The 20,128-nt window shown below is 52.5% G+C and overlaps 7 protein-coding genes across 7 annotated transcripts; 4 read left to right on the top strand and 3 right to left on the bottom strand.

The window, feature by feature from the left end:
* Positions 1-1,880: 1,880 nt before the first annotated feature.
* COCVIDRAFT_17081 (hypothetical protein) lies at positions 1,881-3,147 on the bottom strand (the record flags this gene model as incomplete). The annotated part of the gene is made up of 2 exons (XM_014699850.1): positions 1,881-2,704; positions 2,754-3,147. 2 exons carry the CDS (start codon positions 3,145-3,147, stop codon positions 1,881-1,883), a joined length of 1,218 nt encoding a protein of 405 aa, XP_014555336.1.
* Positions 3,148-5,339: 2,192 nt separating this feature from the next.
* On the top strand, positions 5,340-7,193 carry COCVIDRAFT_102611 (multicopper oxidase; the record flags this gene model as incomplete). Its single annotated transcript, XM_014699893.1, has 2 exons — positions 5,340-5,573; positions 5,622-7,193. 2 exons carry the CDS (start codon positions 5,340-5,342, stop codon positions 7,191-7,193), a joined length of 1,806 nt encoding a protein of 601 aa, XP_014555379.1.
* A 247-nt stretch (positions 7,194-7,440) lies between these two features.
* Positions 7,441-8,807, bottom strand: COCVIDRAFT_38882 (hypothetical protein; the record flags this gene model as incomplete). Its single annotated transcript, XM_014699894.1, has 5 exons — positions 7,441-7,897; positions 7,951-8,093; positions 8,142-8,372; positions 8,439-8,543; positions 8,604-8,807. 5 exons carry the CDS (start codon positions 8,805-8,807, stop codon positions 7,441-7,443), a joined length of 1,140 nt encoding a protein of 379 aa, XP_014555380.1.
* Positions 8,808-10,116: 1,309 nt separating this feature from the next.
* On the top strand, positions 10,117-11,955 carry COCVIDRAFT_102627 (hypothetical protein; the record flags this gene model as incomplete). The annotated part of the gene is made up of 6 exons (XM_014699895.1): positions 10,117-10,263; positions 10,320-10,390; positions 10,444-10,557; positions 10,612-10,694; positions 10,746-11,470; positions 11,521-11,955. 6 exons carry the CDS (start codon positions 10,117-10,119, stop codon positions 11,953-11,955), a joined length of 1,575 nt encoding a protein of 524 aa, XP_014555381.1.
* Positions 11,956-12,303: 348 nt separating this feature from the next.
* On the top strand, positions 12,304-17,125 carry COCVIDRAFT_102643 (hypothetical protein; the record flags this gene model as incomplete). Its single annotated transcript, XM_014699896.1, has 7 exons — positions 12,304-12,876; positions 13,654-13,726; positions 13,782-15,157; positions 15,207-15,417; positions 15,463-16,394; positions 16,455-16,766; positions 16,838-17,125. The coding sequence occupies 7 exons, from the start codon at positions 12,304-12,306 to the stop codon at positions 17,123-17,125; spliced, it is 3,765 nt and encodes a 1,254-aa protein (XP_014555382.1).
* A 250-nt stretch (positions 17,126-17,375) lies between these two features.
* COCVIDRAFT_17085 (hypothetical protein) lies at positions 17,376-18,307 on the bottom strand (the record flags this gene model as incomplete). Its single annotated transcript, XM_014699851.1, has 2 exons — positions 17,376-18,164; positions 18,233-18,307. The coding sequence occupies 2 exons, from the start codon at positions 18,305-18,307 to the stop codon at positions 17,376-17,378; spliced, it is 864 nt and encodes a 287-aa protein (XP_014555337.1).
* A 288-nt stretch (positions 18,308-18,595) lies between these two features.
* On the top strand, positions 18,596-20,065 carry COCVIDRAFT_17086 (hypothetical protein; the record flags this gene model as incomplete). The annotated part of the gene is made up of 1 exon (XM_014699852.1): positions 18,596-20,065. The coding sequence occupies one exon, from the start codon at positions 18,596-18,598 to the stop codon at positions 20,063-20,065; it is 1,470 nt and encodes a 489-aa protein (XP_014555338.1).
* Between the last annotated feature and the right edge of the window lie 63 nt (positions 20,066-20,128).

Raw genomic sequence — 20,128 nt, forward strand, 5'->3', positions numbered from 1 at the left:
GCTTTACTGGTTATCCTTGCTTTGCATACTTCTATACCATGTCTGATAAGGCGTCCGTAAGACTTTACTACAGCCACATCAGACAGACAGCGAAGGGGAGACAAAAACAAGTTCTGCGAGTTTCATTGGGAGGCTGCTATGCGCCAGCTGTGCAAGACATCGTGATGGGAAAATAGAAGAAGAGAGAGAGAGGGGCGAGGAGTATTGGCTGGGCATGGACATCATACGGCCATTTTTGGTAAGCCAAGGAGGTAGAACGAAAAAGGCATACAATACGGTACGATGCGATACGGTGCCAAAGGCAGCAGCTCCCCTGGCAAGTTTGCTGACGGAGGCGTAGATATGTGCAGCGAGGAACACCGATACAGAGTGATAGCGACAGAGGGACCTCACACCACACGTAATGCCCATGTAGGAACGCCGATTTTTTTGCCTTTTTACTCTTTCGGATGCGAACGCGCTTGCGAGTAGGTCATGCAGCGCCGGTGTGAACGCAGGAACGCGGTGGTAAGGGAAAAAAGTTATTTTGGACTTTTGCGCTTGTTTGTTGGGCGTACCCAATTCTTTTGCAAGTGTCAGACCAGAGCGACGATCTCTTTTTTTCTCATAATACTATACGCTAATTCCCTTTTTCATGTGATATCCACACCCGAGGGGGTTTTTTTTTCTTTCCTTGAGATTTGTCAAGTGCTACGACCGGAAGAGGTACCCATGACGCGCACACATGGCTAGTATGGAGATTCGACGAGAATAGGGCATTTCGCTAGCAAGGGGCCTGGCAGTGGGGAAACGGAAGGATGTGCGGTTTTTTTTCGGACGTCGGTGAGGAGATCCAGAGATCCATGCCGGCGATCTGGAACTTTACTTCGACTCGAGTATCTAGTCTTTTGCCTATCTTTTGTTTTACTCTTACCCTTGCTTTCACCCTTTTTTTCTTGGGGGAAATTGCATCAAAGATTGGTTTTTTTCTGGGGTTGTAAGCCACTTTGCACATGCTGATTTCTCATTTTGTGTAGCGAGAAAGGACAGCGAATGAGGCGCTGCGACGTTTTTTTGTTTTGCAAACGCCATGCGTACCCGATACGATGATGGCGCGCGCGCGAGCGTCAGCACGACCCACGCGCTCTCGTGTTGCCAGCCTGTCTTTTTGCTCGACGATGGAGAGGGGCGCCAGGGTGCACCTAGTACGCTGGCTGTGATTCTCGTGTTGTTCCGTTGTTCTTCACTCTTGTTGGACAGAAGCGAGATGCAAGGCGGCCATGTCGTGTCAAGTGCTGGGTCTGTTAAGACAGGGAAAAACGACATAAGCCGTGTACCCGTGAGCCAGGACTCTGGTCGCGTGCGTGGGGCGGAGGAGTGGGTGGGATAGAATGTACAGTATTAGCAGCAGGCAGTGATACCTCGGCCCTGGTCCCAAGGCGTCAGCATGGATGGGGCATTGCTTTGGGGGCAAGGCTGACCGGTACAAGGCATCCGTATCTTTTTTTTGTTGGTCCCCGAGGCGGTAGAACATTCCGTCTGAGCCGGCATAGGATTCGCTGAGGATTCGCTTACGAGACCGTTTTGGCGTTTTCAGCTTGACGTAGCTGAGAGATACTAATGCAGGGCACTTGCGAGGCGAGGTTGCCTACCCGGGATAGTACAGCCTCACAGCATGTATACAGTGGCTTTGCTTACTTTTTGGGGACAATGCAGAACAAGCGCGCAGGGAAACAAGGGCGCTTAACACAGGCACATGTTTGAAGTGGATGAGCATAGAGATTATCATTGGATTGGTATTTCGGGTCATTATGTACAGTATATCGTAATGCATGTAAGCAACGAACGCTCAGTAAACAACAGTAAAAACAGGAAAAGAGTCGGTCAATAGTCTAGCCAGTCTAGTTCCACCAGTAGTGTCCACCGTGCTTCTTGCACTCAGTCACTGAAGGAGCGGGAGGTGCCGTCGTGGTCCTGGTGAAAGTGGCGCCATAGGTCTTGGTTGTGGTGGTAGTAGTGAAGCTGAACTTGACCTTGGTCTTAGTAGGGGTAGGCAGGGTAGTCGTCCTGGTAAGAATACCAGACAGAACGGTAGGAGGAGGGATCGTCGAGGTGACCTCGGTTGATTGTAGCACAGTCTCGGTGGTAGTGATGGCTGCGGCAGTCTGGGTAAGGGTTGTGGAGACGGGCGTCTGAAAAGTGACAGTGGTGGTCGGAGCATCAGGTGCACGGCGGTTGAGGCCCTTGGCCGCTTCGCGCTTCTGCTTTGCGGCCTCGATGCGGGCACGAACCCACTCAACGTCAGCCACACGATCAGCCCTGGGAGCCCAGCGGCGGGCTTGAGGAATGACTGTAGGTGTAACCAACGCTGCAGGGTGGATCTTGGTAGGCGAGTACTCGCAGGGCTTGTCAGGCTTGCCAGTGTGGGGTCGGCTGGTGCAGGTTGGAGTGACGGTCTTTGTGGTGTAAACGAATTGCTTCGTGGTGGAGACCTTTGTTCGTGTCATAGTCTTGGTGGATGTGGTAGTGACTGCCTTGGGGGTGATAGTCTTAATTTTCTTGGCCGTTCCGCTGGGCATGGTGACAGTCGAGAATGGACCGACAGTGATAGTGTCCGTCGACGTCGTGATATCAGTCTGAGTGATTGTAGGCGTAGTGATGACAGACATGGTCACTGTTGGGGTGTAGGTGGTGGTGACCTGTGGGCCCACAGTCAAGTAGAGATCTAGAATAGTTAGCATCAAGTTGGAGGGTGAAGGATGTATGGGACGTACCTCTTTGCCATGCAAAAGGCTGACCACCTTTGCCGTTGTTGCCCAATACCAAGAGAAGCCAGTGTCCAGAGGTCATTTGGTTCTTCTTGATGGGACATGTCGACAGTTTGTTCTCGTCTGCAGGAGTAGTGAGGATCTCGTCACACAAGAACTCAGTCTCCCCCTGCGTGTCCTCGGGTGCAACGAGAAGAACATCTGCCTTGTCTTCGTTGCAGCCTTGGAAGTAGGAGACAGCACTAAAAGCCTCGGTGGATTGAGAGTCGATGAAGTATTGGCCCTCATCGACAAAGTCAACACCGTAGGAGTAGCAGATGCCCTCTGGGGTCGAGTCTTCTGAGCTAACGAGCGGGATGGCCGCAGCCGCCAAAGTGAGGAGGATAGAACGAGAGTACATGTTGCCGGTATTGTGCAAGATGGATCCAAACGAGAGAAGTGATTACCACACGAGGAGTGGCCTTGAAAGCTGCAGGGCCACGGCCTCTTTTTGTACCTGCGTGGCTATCAGACTCAGCAAAATTCTTCAAGCATGGCTTATTTCTTGCAGTCAGATACTGCAACCGCATGGCCCAGTAGGTTTGCTCAGACCACCAGTGTTCCGCTACTACGTCCTGTCGTCCATGTCCAGATTGGGACTAGGCAACGACCAGGCGAACCGGTGGCAGACGCCGACACGATACAGGCGGAACAGACGGACAGCGTGTCGTAAAGATGGCATAATCGATCCTCGACCCATGCATATCCACATGCTAGTGTTTACTTCAAGAGACTATTCCTGGGGCGCAAAAAAGGATAGTGGTTGGTGGCACGTGGGGGGGCGGAGACATGCCGCAGCTAGTACGGAAGCCACACGGGATGGGCGCCCCTGCTTAGCGCCTTCGACCCCTGGACCGATCTTTGTTCACGTCACTCCACTCGGCCCCGACGTCCGCCATGCTGCTTACACCCTCCAACCTTGTCCCAAAAGTTATTGATAGCTGTCGTTCGCTTGTCATGGCGCCCTGGGCGGTCACAGCCGATTCCACACGCTCTCTTCAGCCACACTTGTCCACCTTATCTCGCCGTATTCTGCCATCTCCTACCGTTTACGCCCTTGTCCATTCGGGCATACAGGGCAGCTTTACGAGGGCTGTGGGTGGACGACTGCTAGGACTACTAGTTCACGCTCTGCCAGTCGTCGCCGCCTCGCCAATCTACGTACTAGCATTCACCACGCTTCTTAGTCGCACTTGGACTGCCTGGAGACCCGAATAGTCGTCCGGACTACCCTGACACGGTCAAGAAGCACATCATGCCTATGTGATCACCATGCAGGCGGCAGCAAGGCGCCAAGCAGCGACAACAAGACAATCGCCCTGGATAGACCCCACAGCAGCTGACAATGATTCTGATGTGTCCCTGGCCCTGGGCTCAACTCGGCCCTCTGTTCGAACAGTAAGACTGCTTGTACAGCTCCACTTCTCCATGTAAGCCACGAATTGTATAGCTTCTGCCACCTTTTTCTTGTTCGGTCAGCCTTACACAGTCAAACCTTTGGGCAATGGCGTCATGGCCTGCGACTGGCTGCAATATCTTGTGGTCATTCCAAAGTCTACCGCGCATGACTATTTTAGTAACAATTACCGGTTACAGCCTCCCGAGGGAGCCTCCCGCAGCGCCGGATCATGAGGTCGCCATTCAATACTGCATCTGGCATAGCCTTGCTACACCGTATCCGCTAATGCCTGGTGAACTCGGTGCTTTTTCACCCCTGGCTTGCAGATGCTCCCGGCCTCGTTCTGAGCGTATACCTTACACGAGCCCCACCCTTTTACCGATAGCCTTCTCACGTGAGACACCGGTCCTGATAGGCGCCCAGTAGGCTCCAGCAGCCAACCAAGACTTTGTGGAGTGTGTCGACCCGCGTTTCAATAGATCCTGCACCCTGCTAGGGACCCTCGTCTTACGCGAGCGGTGGGTTCTGAGCCTCAGAAAAAGATCCTACAATTCTTCCACATGCTCATCATTGACCGCTACGGGTAAGTTTCAACCGCCACAAAGGTAGCGATGAATCCAGACCCCGTAACTGGGAATCCGAATGCGGTTCTCAACCCGGGTGCCGCCTGATACCTTGACCTCAACCTCTTGGCTTTACTGCTGTTCAACTACCGACATGCTCGTGAGTGCGCCGCCACCACTTCTAGTCTTCAGCTGCTGGGCTGAGTTGGCTCCTTGATGACAAAGTTCGCCGAATGAGGATCGGAAGTAAGATTCTATTGGCCGCCTTCAGGATGACCCGCTCGTGTACTAATGTGGATACACAAGGCTATGGTGCCTATTCGTTGATCCTGCCTTCTAGCCTAGGTAGGATGGCCTAGAAAGTGGCTTAAGGGAATAATGTTTGTGACACAGCAAGGGGCTAACTGACGTGAGTCTGGATATGTACTGCAAGACATTTCATATAAATGCTATCCGCAGTCAGGTCAATACATGCTCACCATCGATCGAGCTTCCAACTCATTCATCGTTCGTTGGCTTGGTCGTAGCTTCTTTACACATATATTGACCACACTCTCGTTACTGGCATTTTCACATTGCATTCCAACAGCCATGTTGTTCAAATCTCTAGCTGTTTGGCTCTCACTGGGCTCGCTCGCACTAAGCAGTCCTCTAAGGGCCGAGCCGTTGGATGCCTCTGACGACTTTCCATCATTTGAAGAGATTGTCAAGAGGCAAGATGGTGCTTGCACCAACACACCAAGGACGAGGAGCTGCTGGAGTAATGGCTACAGTATCGCCACTGACTTTGACGCCAAGTCACCTCCGGATGGAACCACTGTCACTGTAAGTATACTAATTGATCCGCTTAGATATATGCTGACAACTTTGTAGTACAACTTTGAAATTTCCAATGTCACCAAGCCGAACCCTGATGGAAGCGGTGGTAATAGGCCGATGATGCTCATCAATGGCCAATACCCAGGCCCAGTTGTGCGAGCCAAATGGGGTGACACCATCATTGTTAACGTCAAGAACAATCTTGCGCACAACGGAACTGGCATCCACTGGCACGGTATCAGAATGCTCAACTCCTGCCAGGATGACGGAGTCCCCGGTATCACCGAGTGTCCAATTGCTCCTGGAAAGACTCGTCAGTACAAGTTCAGGGCTACCCAGTTCGGCACAACTTGGTACCACTCTCACTGGTCTGCTCAGTACGGTGATGGTGTTGTTGGCACCATGATCATTGATGGTCCAGCCACTGCCAACTACGATGTCGATCTCGGTACTCTGCCCTTGACTGATTGGTACTACACCCCGGCCTTTACCCTAAACGAGGTGGCGCAACACTCCAGGACTGGACCTCCTCTTCCTGACAACATTCTTGTCAACGGTACCCACATCAACGCTCTGAATGATAACGGAAAGTATGCTCGCATGAACGTTGTCAAGGGAAAGAAGTATCGCATCCGCCTCATCAACACCTCCGTTGACAACGTTTTCAGCGTATCTATGGATGGCCACCCTTTTACTGTCCTGACTTCGGATTTTGTTCCTATCAACACCTTTGTCACCAACCAGTTGACTCTGCAGATTGGTCAGCGTTACGACGTGGTCATTACCGCCAACCAAACCGTTGACAACTACTGGTTCCGCGTAGCTGTTGGTACCAGCTGTAACCGAAATGCCATCACCAGCTCTGGCAAGCAAATGGGTGCCATCCTGCACTACGATGGCGCGTCTGAAACCGCAAACCCTACCTCCACTACCACTGTGGTCATGCGCACAAGCTGCGACGACGAAGCTTCCTCAAACCTCGTTCCCTTTGTCCCCAACCGCGTCCCCCAGTCCGTTGTCGCCGACGCCGTCAACCACAAGCTAAACATGACGCACTTCGCGGACCCCACCAAGAACAACCTCTTCCGCTGGCTCATCGATGGCACCCCCCACATCGTCGACTGGAACAACCCCTCTCTCGAAACTGTCCTCGCGGGCTCCCAAAACTTTGGCCCCAACTCAAACGTCCACACAATGGAAGGCACTGGCTGGTTCCTCTGGTGGATCCAATCAACAGCCTCCATCCAACTCCCCCACCCCATCCACCTCCACGGTCACGACTACTACATCGTCGGCCGCGGCCAAGGCACATGGGACGGCTCCACCGCAAACCTCAACTTTGAAAACCCCACCCGTCGCGACACCGCTGTTCTCCCTGCTGGCGGATACATGCTCATGGCTTTCCCCGCAGACAACCCAGGCATGTGGATTATGCACTGCCACATCGCGTGGCACGCTAGCCAGGGTCTCTCCATGCAGTTTATGGAGCGCATGAGCGAGATCAAGGGATCCATTGGTGATACCAGTCGTATGACCCAAGGCTGCAATGAGTGGGATTCTTATTGGCCTTCTGGAAGCGCGCCCGATGCTAATAGGCCTTATGAGCAGACTGATTCTGGTATTTAAATACTTGGGGGGTGGATGTAGATCGAGGTGCTTTTCTCTCTCTCTCTCTCTCTCTCTTATGTTTTGGTTGCTTAGCCTTAGACATACCCTTGCGTCTGTATCATGTGTATATGATGTTGTCGGATTTTATGGGTACATATTTATGAATGAATGGGTTTTCTTTTGGAATTTTTTTTTGGCTATTCGAAGTGACACTGAGGTGCCCTATTCCTTTTTCATATCCAAGTACCCCCCCCCCCCCCCCTATTCACTCATCCGAGACTTCCCACTCCCTCCTCACCATAATCCGTTGCGACCCGCAACTATATATCGAAGCAACTTCATCGTGATACCGCTCTCCACCTCCACATTTGCATACTTTCAACCTACGCGATCCATCACCCCCATGCACCACGGTTCGATTGATTGACATGGCGAGATCTTGTGGTAGCATTTTGGGCCGCGGGAGTAGTCGTAGTTCAACGCTATCTTGTGTTGCTCCGCTCGCAGCGGCGCTGGTGGTGTTGGGCATGTCGAAGAGTGACATTCCTGCTGTTTTGAAGCCTTGGGTGAAGCCGCGGAGGAGCGGGGTGGTGGCGGACATGAGGTTGTAGGATAAGAGGACGATTTGCCAGGTTACAGTTGCGATGATGGCGATGGGTGGGTGGTTGTTTGTGATGAAAGTGGATGAGGCGATCAGGTAGGATAGGGAGATGGCGACGTTGCTGTGATATTGGGGTTAGCGGTTGGTATAAGGCGATGGATGTGGCTAACGTACGGTATACGCGTGGAGAAGGCGAGCATGACGGCGGCTTTGCTTTTCAGGGGAAGTTGCGTGCTGTAGAGACCTAGTATCGGTAGTAATGTGATGAGTGTCTCGGTGACTATGTCACCAATGGTAACTACCTGCAGCCATGGGATCTGAATTGTTAATATGGTTACATGGAGGTTTTAAATGTGGACACTCACGAAATCCACGCAATGGTCTTGGCCATGTTTTGGTATAACAAGCTCCGCCGAGCAGCGTAGCGAGACTGCTGAAATGCTGAACACCCCCCATATCATAACGATGAGTAAACCGCCAATAGACATGCGCGAGACATGGGTGTTACGTGTAAACACAGTGCGGATCAGGATGAGCATCGAGCATTTTGATAAGGTAAGTGCAGCATATGATAAAATGCGGCCTTTGAAAAATGACTAAGAGCGGTATCAGCTGCAATTTTTCCCCAGGTTGGACACTCTGAGCACAAGATTCTTACTGACTTGCTGTACTTGAGATATCTCGATGTCATTAAGAACGTTGAACGATTTTCCAAGTCCGTTCCTGAGTGATTTGAATAGTAAAGCCCACACGCCAAAGCCCACCAGCTATTTCCTAGTCAGCTGAACCGCGTTGAAAGAGTAATTGATGGGAATTTGGGAACATACATGCGCAAAAGTGACTACAATATCATCGAGAGCGTGTGCTCGCCATTTCGTGTATCCAAGGCGAACAGCCAATGCCAGGACAACGTATATCAACGATAGCACCGAGACAATCCAAATGGTCGCGCTGTGATCATCTGTTGTGACGCGAGTAAATCGGTACTCTGACGACCTCACCAAATTATGGGAAGTGGACAAAACTGACATTGGGTTTGCATATAGCGTAACAAGTTGTAAACGTGAGCCTTTATGGGATATCGTGTAGATAACACCATTGGCTTTTGAGTACTTCAAACACTGTAGCCGAGCGTGTGAGCGACGAGGCACAGGCGCATGTTGGATACGCAGCTGTGCCGCTTATATCACTCTATCACGCTGAAGTTGATGAGCTACAGAAAGATATCCCTGGTGTACAAAGACCCGAGGATACGTTTTGCTTCCAGGAGTTGCTCCTTCAGGACGTCATTGCAGCACATTTGATTTGCCAGGTGATAAGAGCCAAGAGACTCGGCTGCTCGCTGTGTATCAGTAGTCGAGGTTATGTGCGTGGTTAAAGGCGGTATTCTAGATTCATACTGGCAGGTGGTGCCGAGATCTCTTGCTTTGATCTCTGCTGCCTTTCCACGGAAGCGACTAGCATACTGAAATAAGACGCGTATCGGGTGAGAGCATTCGGGACTGCTTTGATATGAACTGAACTGTGCCACACTATAGAACGTGTTCTAGGAAGTTATCCGGATAAATGCGTTCAGTTCCAAGGCCGCGAAATTTGACGAGCACCTGCCAGTGGCAAGGGAAAGCGCGGGCTCCATTGGCGCAAGCTGTTGAGAAGGATTCTTAGAAGCTGCTTGGAAAGCTTGACTTTGGTAATCCTACGGATGTCAATCAAAGAAGTGGGACTTCATGCATACGGTTCAGACTGGACATTCGACTGTGCCTCTCTAATGCATCGGAGTTAGTACCATTAGGGTAGTACTGTATACGATCGCGATAAATGAGGGGAATGCCTTCTGTAACTGTCCGACAAACACCTCTGTTGTTAGTGTAGAGTTTAGATCTTGCATGGTATGGCGTGATAGATTCTCAGTGCAGAAAAGGTTTGAGTTCTATCGCGAGCTCCGAATGATGCAGAAGATACGCGGGATGAACGGAGGTAAGAAGGGAGGTGGCGCGGACGGCACGGGCGGGCGGTTAGGTTAGTAGGCTCGACCCGACAGACGGGGCAGCCGCCGCCCGTGAGCGTTTGGTGGGGGGTAAAGTCTCCACCATATCAGGCCATAATCTTCAGTCGACTTGCTACATGTAGAGTCCGCGGGGAAATATCCAGACATGTTGCATCCTTTACATATCGCTTATAGAATGTGGTATGGCGTCCAGCAGCAAATTTGACTTTTGAAGGGATCTGTTTGCAAACATTTGTGCCACAAACCTTGAACAACACAGCCAGGCCGAGCTCTCCCACTGGGCTTCTGCATTTCTTTCTTAATTTTCAGCATCCTCTTCTCATAGCAAAGATATGGCAGACATGATGAAGGGTCCGTCGGAGGTGACGGATTTTCGTGACAGCGTTGAGTTGGCAAACGCGGTTGCTGTAAATGAAAAACATGGCACTCAGGGCGATGAGCTTGACATGGATCGTATGGGCAAGGTTCAGGTATTAAGGGTATGTTGGTTTCAAACTCTATGCGAATTCTTTGGTCAGCTTACATCTATCATTAGCGGCAATTCAAATTCCTATCGATATTCGGTTTCACAGTGATTCTTGGCAACAGTTGGGAATATGCTTTGATGTATGTTACTTCTATCGCAAATCGAAAACATGGCTAACAGGCTGAATTTACAGTGGTATCGGTATATCTCTCTTCAATGGCGGCCCAGCTGGCGGAATCTGGATGCTCGTCTTAGTGTGTTTTGGAATGTTCTTCGTCATGCTTTCGTTTGCTGAGATGGTATCGATGTAAGTATTAACGAGAGAAGCTTCTATGATAGCCCTGCTCACGTATTCTCAAAGGGCCCCGACAGCTGGTGGCCAGTACCACTGGGTCTCTGAGCTGGCCCCTAGGAAGCACCAAAAGTTGCTCAGCTATATCGTTGGTACGTTCTTGACATTCTGTTGAAACATGTAACGCTGATGAAGTATGTTAGGCTGGCTTTGTGTTATTGGGTGGCAGGTGGGTATGGCTGCTACAGCCTACGCAGTGGCCTCACAAATCCAAGGCCTGATTGCGTTGAACGTGCCAACCTACGTTGTCACAGGCTGGCATGGCACCCTCCTCTCCATTGGCATTACCATCATCTCGATCGTATGCAACACCATCCTTGTGAGAAAGCTTCCTCTGATGGAAGGCATTGCACTGGTTCTCCATGTCCTTGGTTTTTTCGCCTTTCTTGTCGTGTTATGGGTTATGGGCCCACGCTCCGACAGGGTGTGGACCAAATTCGAAGATCCTAGCGGCTGGGGCAATACTGGCCTTGCTACCCTCGTCGGCATGCTTGGCCCTATGCTTACTATAGGAAGTGCTGACTTGGTCGTCCATCTAGCGGAAGAAGTAAAGGATGCTGCATGGGTATCGCCTCGGGCTATGGTGGCGACATCTATAGTAAACTATACCTTGGCCTTTGTGATGACGGTCACAATCTTCTCCACACTAGGCAACGACCTCTCGACAATTCTCTCGACTCCGCTTGGTCAACCGTGGATCCAGATCTTGCTGAATGCGACCGAGTCAAAGGCAGCTACCAATCTCATGACAGTGGCTGTGATCCTGCTGCTTTTGTTCTGTTCGGTCAATCAAGTAACTGCCGCGTCACGCCAGCTGTGGTCCTTTGCGCGCGATGAAGGGCTTCCGTTCTCAGCATGGCTTGCTCACGTATGTGGTTGTTCGACATTTGAAAGTGTTTTGGCTGACAATCTCGACAGGTGCCTCCGGGCTGGGACATTCCAGTCAATGCGGTGATCGTCACGCTACTGAACTCGTCGTTGCTCTGCCTTATTATCATTGGATCAACAATTGCTTTCAACATCATCATGGCGCTATCGGGCATTGCCATTTGCTTTTCCAATCTTATCGTCATCGGCTGCATGTTCTGGAAACGGTTTCGGGGAGAACCCCTTCTTCCATCTCGGTTCGATCTCGGAAAATGGGGTATGGTTATCAATGCAGTGGGCATGTGCTATCTTTCCATTGCAATGGTGTTTAGCGCCTTTCCTGCAGTACCGAATCCGTCGCCGATTGAGATGAACTGGTCCAGCCCCATTTTTGGCTGCTTGGTCGTCTTCTCAATGAGCTACTATTACGTTGTTGGAAGGCACAACTACAAAGGCCCTGTCGAGTATGTCAAGAGAGATGTGTAGCATAGGTAGCTTAAAACATGTGTTGTTGTAGGGTTGGACCATATGCCTTCTTCAATGGGGTCCGAATGTTGGTTGTTTGTTGGTGTTTGGTGGTTATCAGGTGGCATGGTGATGTGATGGGCGATGCAAGATGTAAGCACTGGTTCTGGAAGGGGCAGGCAGGTAGATTAAGCGAGTACCTACGCCACATGTGGATGGTGGAGCTTGGATGGCCGTCTTCCAAAGACGGCTCGATAGGAGAGAAGTGTGAGTCACTGGTAGTATTTGTTGCTAAGCCAGAGGGGTAGTTAAGATGGTGATTACCTTTTACCATGGGTAGCACACCCAGCAATCTCACACATTATCAACATGCCTCTAGAATTACGGCCCATGAGGGCTGACGACGCCTTATCTTGGACACGCGTTCGCAGTACCGCCTACTACGGGCCTACGCACGACGTGCTGCACAACGGGCCGATACGCGAGTCATCTATACGCGGGGCTGCTGAGGATCGAAAGGGCGAGTTACAGAAGCAGGCGACAAACATGTGGTACTGGAAGGTTGTTGATACGGATGCAGCGCCAAGTCCTGATGACCCTACGGACAATGGCGGACGAACGATAGCGATTTCAGTGTGGAGTATGAATAACGTTGATGGAGTGGAAAAAGCAGTAGCACCGGGGTTCTTGCCTCGAGAGCTACGCCTGGATGCGCTGAGCTCGCTATTTCAGCCACTCAGGGCGGCGCAGGAAAGCATCATGGGGACTGAGAAACCATTCTTCAAGCTGAATCAACTGGCAACACATCCCGAGCATCAAGGACGTGGAGCGGCAAGCATGATGCTGGACTGGGGACTAGGCAAGGCGGATGAAGAGGGATTGGTGGTGTACCTGGATGCGACAGAAAAGGCGCGGCCGCTATATGAAAGCCGAGGGTTCAAGGTGATGAAGGTGGTTGAGTGGGATCGAGTGCCGTGGGGAGGCGAGGGCAAGGACTGTCATTCGTGCATGGTGCGCGAGGTTCGAGGCGGGTAGAGGACATGTCTGGATACATGTATTTCTAGTCAAGAGATGGACTTTGTTTTCTTTTTGGCAGTCAGTCTTGATACTTGGCAGGACTATTACATACATACATACATAAGTAGAATAAACACACCCACAGCACTGGACCGGCTAGTTTCCCGAGATAACCGAAGCTAGCCGGGGTCAGAGCACAATAAGACGTGAGCTAAGGCGCCCTCGCTCTCCCCGCAAGCCAGGCGCCCCAGGTTGGCGGGACTGGCAGAGAGCATCCATCATTGGTACCAGACGCTGCAGTGCTGGTCGTCTCTAGTGGCCGCTATACATACATACACAGACAGGTACACCAAGTCTATCGGAGCGTGCAGCCTCGGCGCAGAGTGACGTAGCCCTCGTCTCCCTGGGCCCCTCTGGCGATGCGCGCAATCGGTTCCACAGCTGGACCTCTCCTAGACATTACCCGCCCCAGCGGCACAGCCTGTCGCCCGTTATTCCGCGCGTGCGCACGCGGCTTAGAGCCATCTAGCGATGCAGTTGCCAGCCAGGGAGCCTGACTCGCCGAAGAGCATCTCTCTCTCTCCACCAAACCCTGGACGCTCGCTCAACCTCACCCCGAACGCGCTCGTTGCACCCACCTACCCACGCGCTCGTCCCCTTCCACCCCGACTTTGTTTCCTTCTTCCCACTGTTCCCGCCTAGTCGCCGACCGCATGTCCCCGCAGGCCTGATCCAGCGGCCATGGCACGCAGCGCGCGGAAGCGCATCTCATACGGTACGTGCTTGCTGCTTGTAATGCCCCAACCATCGCTGACCTCATGCCTGTCCAGTCCTGCCACTTGCAAACTCGGCTGGAGGACACAGGCTCGGAGTCAATGGCTTGGCCGTCGACCCTCACAGCGCCATCCTCTACTCGGGTGGCCGTGATGGCGTAATATGCGCCTGGGACCTGCATCTCGACCTGCACCGCTCCCATGACGACAACGACGACCGCGACCCTTTTGCCGATCCCAGTCCCCCCGACTTCAAGCCCCCACCCACCCAGTTCCGCCAGCAGGTCCAGGCCCACACCCACTGGATCAACGACATTGTCCTCGCCCAAGACAACTCGGCCCTCGTCTCTGCCTCGTCCGACATCACCGTCAAGGTCTGGCGCCCAGCGGCCACCGACAAGCTCCCGCCCCAGACCATCGGCCTGCACACCGACTATGTCAAGCGCGTCGCATCGCCCGGTGGGAATGAGAACTGGATCGCCTCTGGCGGTCTTGATCGAAAAATCAGCCTATGGGACCTGAATGGCGCTGGCAAGAAGCTCGAAATTGCCGTCGGCGACGATGAAAACACAGCAAAGGGCTCCGTATACGCTCTTGCAGTAACACCGAACCTTGTCGCCAGCGGCGGCCCAGAAAGTATCGTGCGTGTCTGGGACTCGCGATCCGGAAAGCGCATCACAAAGTTTGTTGGACACACGGACAATGTGCGCGATATCCTCCTCGCCCAGGATGGCGACACCATCTTGACTGGCTCTTCGGACCAGACGGTCAAGGTTTGGTCCATGACGGCCGGTCGCTGCATGTACACGCTCACCATGCACAACGACAGCGTATGGTCGCTCCACTCTGACTCGCCAACTCTCGACACCTTTTACTCGTCCGACCGATCGGGCCTCGTGGCCAAGAGCGATGTCCGCAACTGTGCCGAGATGGATGAAGGTCTTTCTGTGGCCGTATGTCAAGAACATGAGGGCGTCAACAAGATCATCGCAGCAGGCAACTACATCTGGACCGCAACATCCAGCTCCAGCATCAACCGCTGGCACGATGTTGAGACGGCGGCTGAGATTGAGCTACCAGAATCGTACAAATGGCACAGAAACAGCGTGTCAACAATGCGATCGCGAAGTCCTCCAACCAACGGCGCAACCCCCAAGATTCCGCTCAAAGCCCTGCTGCGCATGTCCAACACGGCCCCATTCCCTCAGGCCCTTGCCACAAAGGATACTGATGCAGTCACTGTAGCAAGTGGGCGGAAACCTGTAGACGCCTTGACAGCGGCCGATCCTACCGCTGTGGGCACTGTTCGTCCGCTGCCAGACTTTACTATCGAAGGCCAAAACGGACTGATTAAGCATCATCTTCTCAACGATCGCCGAAGAGTCCTCACCCTCGATACTGCGGGAGAAGTCGTATTGTGGGATTTGCTCAAGGTACGATGCAATTTTATCACTATTGAGCCCTGCCGCTAACACTCAGCAGTGCGTGCCCATCAAGTCATTTGGTAAAAAGCACATGGAAGACGTCTTGCCCGAGGTCAACACTCAAGATAGCGTTGCCCATTGGTGTGCTGTCGACACAAGGATAGGAACCTTGACATGTATGCTAGAGGAAAATTACTGTTTTGATGCAGAAACATACGCAGACGAACTGGATCTAGAGGATGATATCGAATTCCGGGAAGACCACAGAAGTATGTACCTTCCAATTTCTGCTGGAACTTGCTAACATGACGTAGTAAACCTTGGAAAGTGGATCTTGCGATATCTCTTTTCTAACCTCATCGACGAAGAAATCAAACGCGATGAAGTGGCACGCGCTGAGCTACTCAGGCAAAAGGAGGAGCAACCACAGACTGGCCGTCCTACCAACATCAAGCTGCCAGACATGAGCATCAACGGCTGGAAGGACGCAATGTCTGGCCCTACTTCAGCTTCCACCATCAAAGCTGAAAATGGATTCCGCTTGCCCCACACACCAGGTCTAGCCATCGGTCTGGCAACGCCAATGACAGGACCAGGAAGTGCAGGGCGCAACTCGGCCACTGCTGTCCTGACTCCCACCAAAGAAGAGGGTGTGCAGTTGGAAAAGACGCAGACGTCAGAAGGCGATTATTTTGGTTCGGCCCCTGAGACTAACGGAAATGGTAAAGCTGCCGAGACGTCCAAAGAAGGTTCAACCGACTCCAAGGAAGAGGCTGTCCAATCACCCGCTGAAACAGACACACCATCCAAAAAGGGCAAAGGCATGTTTGGCAAGAAGTTCAACATGTCGTTTAACATGAAGAAGTTTAGCACTGGAACTGCCGTGCCCGAGCCCGCCAAGCCGGCTGTCGATGAAAAGACAGAGGACAGCGATTCGCACTCTAACAAGACTGACGAAAAGACGTTTGAAGACAACTTTTTTGGTGTGATTCAGAAGATAAGACAGAGCTATGAGGAGCAGCTAGCTGCAGGCGAGACACGGCTAGATTCAGCCATTGCACCGAGCTTGCCAAACGAAACGCCTGTTCTAAAGCCGCCAGCCATGACGACCATTCTGATCCAAGAGGATCGTCCAGATTCGGGCGGTGTTGCAGATTTGTTTGAGGGCAAAGTGGGCACATTGGCATCGCAGGCCGATTTGATTGAAAAAGCCGCACCAATGTGGTTGGCTGAGGTCTTACTACGAGTGAGTTGCCAACCTTGACATCCACTCTGAATAACTAAATTATACTAACCACACCCGCAGAACCAACTCCCACCCAAGGACATTGTCAAAGTATCCTTTGTCCTCGAGCCCTTTGCCAATGCCTTGCCATCTATCTCTGCCGACGGGTACATTCCCTTTTCTCTCCCCTTTGAGACTGCAGCCATGGCTAATGCGACACTCAGCAACAACCGCCTCAATGCAAACCGCATGCTGCGCGCCCGCAAGATTCTCGGCTACGTCGCTGAGCGCATCGAGCCGCAGCCCGGCAAGGAGCAGCTCGAGAAGATGAAGGCGGATGGTGAGACGCCTATGCGACCGGAGGAGTATTTGGAGCTGTATTGTAATGGACAGGTGAGTTTTTCTTCTAAAATTGTGTGTGTGTGTGTGTGTGTGTATAGACTATGCAACTAACACCATACAAGCTCATCTCCCCCACAATGACACTAGCCAGTATCCGCGCCCATGTCTGGCGTGGAGGCGGCGACGTCATTCTCTACTACAAAGCAAATGGTCGCAAGGAAATCAAACCCTTCCCCCCTTACCCAGGCCCTCAATCCGGCACCGCTGCTGCTCCTCCAACTAGTAGTTACGGTCTCAAACCCGGCGTTGCGTCGTCGGCGCCTGGAAGTAGTAATGCTAGCGAGGGTAAGCAGAGTAGCGAGGCAGAAAGGAGAAGTGCGACTGGTAGTAATGCCGTGTTTGGGCCTTGAGAAGTTAGTAGTTGTGGGAGAGGGGGGTTTTTTTTTTTGAATAGCAGACCCATGTGGTGGAGGGGGTTTTGTATAGTGCCCGCACCGTTTATGTCTTATATATATATACACGCGTGTGTGTGTGTATTTTGGAGCATGTAGAAAAATTTCACAAAAGTTCCATGTCCAAGTGTTCGTATTGTTGTACATTGATTTTTTAAACTTTTTTTTGACATGTTTCCCCAGTTGGTATATATATATATACACATAATCATTCCTGTTCTACACCTCCGAGTAGATTACTCGCCCATTGGTATGAACCCAGGAAGATGGCTCCGCCGACACTGATCCATCCTACGCGCGGTCCCAAGCCCGCGAAGAATGCTTTGGGGCCCGATTCCTGTAGGATACTTCTCAACATGCTAACCATGGGCTGTTTCTCACTGGCAAGCATCATGCGCGTCTTGAGCACATCCAAGGGTGTCGTAACCGCCGCGGCCACCGCACCCGCTACACTACCCAGCACGCCGCCCTCCAACCCACTCACCTGGCTCTTCCCCGTGCGTCGACACCGCCAGCGCTTCATCGCCTCCCAGAGCGGGAACTGAATCACCGTAAACGGCACCTCCCTCATAACCGTAATGCCCCATCCCCTGTACAACTCGCGCCACACATGCAGCACGCCCTTCTCCCTGCGCTGCCCCAAAATATGCATCAGCGCACTCCTCGACGACGGAAACTGACTCGCCTGCGCCCGCTGCTTGACCACCTCCGTCGGCACACGCACCGCACACGCTGCTATTTCGCCCAAGCTCGCTGCTGCCATGTGTACGAGCGCGCCCTCGCCCTGCGCGTTGCTCCAAAGCCGTTTTACGCCGTCGTAGGTTACGAAGAAGAGGGCTGCGCCGGGGGCGGATCCGACAATTGCGCTGCCGACGCCCCGGTATATACCGGTGAAACCGCCGCTCGCGGCGAAGCCCGACGAGGATTGCAGGCGCGTTTTTAGGGTGTCGAGGGGGTAGAGGGAGAGGTCTACTGTTGTGCCTGATAGCCCGCCTGCCTTTGCTTTTTAATTAGCAATTGTGACTTTTTGGGAGGAGTAAGCAAAGGGGAATTGAGGGAACGTACGAGTAAAGAAACGAGATATGGTGATTCAACCCATGGTTTACGCCGCGGTGATGTAGCGGGGGAGGGGTTTGGCATTGCAACGAGCGCAATTGGGGTGAGGGGAGAGAAGGAGAAAGTTGAGGCCAAGGTAATTGATGACGGAATCTGAGGGTTCGGTTTTCGGGGAGATTTCGGAGGTGGGGGTTACGTGAACGGCGTGTCTGTGCGGGGGGATGTTAGCGTGGGGAGCTTGGAGCTTGAGGGGGTTTTCCCTGCATTTTAGGGTGGGCGAATCGGTTCGATTTGACGTTTTTGGGTGGTTGGTTTGGCACGGTGATTTCAACGTCACGGATTCTATAAGTAGAGGTATGGCGAGGTGATATCATGAGTGGTGCTGGTATTTATGTGAGGTGTTTGGCTAGCACGAGATGCGGTCAGCAGGAGGTAGGTAAGGACCAGTGGGATGGCGAGGCACAAGGTAGTAAGGTTTTGGAAGAGGTGGAGAACGACGAACCAGAAGATGAAGACGATGCTGTTGAGTCTTCCAATCTGTCATCCTCAAGCGTTTCATCTTCGTCATCGTCTCCATCAGCTGCTCAACGTCAGCGAAACCTTCACCACACCAGCTGTGTGCAAGAAGCACAACTCTCCCCAGATGGAAGTTGCATATTCACCTCGGACTACAGCCGTTCCTTTTCCGTATATCCGGTCTCCAACGACATTGGATCCCACACCAGCGCTCAGAACCTCACACCATATGCGTCTTTCCGCTCGCCTAACCCGATCTGGGCCTTTGCTGCCAACCCGCTCTTCAACCTGCAAGATGCAAATAGCACAACCGTGCTTGTCAGTCGACGAGACTCTTACATCACATTGCATAATGCCCTATGGGATATTTCACGAACCTACGCCAACGAGGAAAATTCGCCTCCAACTTCCGGACCAGTCGACATCTCAACCCCCCTTGCTTCATACAAACTAATCAATAACCTGACTGAAGCCGTCACAGCACCCATAAGCCTAGCATATTCCCACGACGGTGCCAACTTCTTCGGCGGCTCCCAGGACAAAATTGTCATTTTCGACCTGCAGGAAACTGACAAACCCATCCACACAATCGCCACCATACCCGCCCGCCGCAACAAACTCAAAGGCGGAGGCCGCGGCTTCAAAGGCTACATATCCGCTTTATCCCTCTCCCCACCTTCCCCATCTTCACGCGACGGCCTCCTAGCAGCCGGATCACGCACCCGCCACATCGGCATCTACGACCCCACCAGCGGCGCCGAAGTCACCAGCTTCGCCCTCCCCGGCACCACCAGCGGCACCAAATCCCGCAACGAGAACTTCAAAGACGTCATGGGCGACGGCGTATCAAGTCTCAAATGGAGTCCCTGCGGCAACTACCTCTACGTCGCCGAGCGCAACGCAGACGTCCTACTCATTTACGACGTTCGCAGCTTCTCTCTCGCCCTGGGGTACTGCGCGGGTAGAAGCGCGCTGACGAAGCAGAAACTCACGTTTGATATCTGGAATGCGGGACAGTCGCCGTATGATGTTGAGGGGTTCTCGCATGAGGTTTGGGCTGGGGGGACGGATGGGAAGGTCAGGGTTTGGAGGGATGCGTATGCGAAGGAGGGCGCTGTGCTGCCAGATGAAATTGTTAGTGTGGGGAGGGAGGATGAGTCTGTTGTTGCGTCGCTCGTTCATCCATCGGGGAGTTTGGTTGTAGCGGCATCGGGGGTTGTGCGTGTTGAGGAGGAAGAGGAAGAGCAGAGAGGTGTGCAGAGAGGTGGTGGTGTGAGACCGAGGTTTCGCGAATGGGGGAATGTTGATATTTTGGCGTTGGGATAGGGGATTCTGGGACTGATGTTCTTTTTGGGGTTTTTTTGGTCACTGATGGAAGTGCAGTCTGTT

Source organism: Bipolaris victoriae, assembly GCF_000527765.1.
Source record: "Bipolaris victoriae FI3 unplaced genomic scaffold scaffold_56, whole genome shotgun sequence".
Taxonomy (NCBI): Eukaryota; Fungi; Ascomycota; class Dothideomycetes; order Pleosporales; family Pleosporaceae; genus Bipolaris; species Bipolaris victoriae.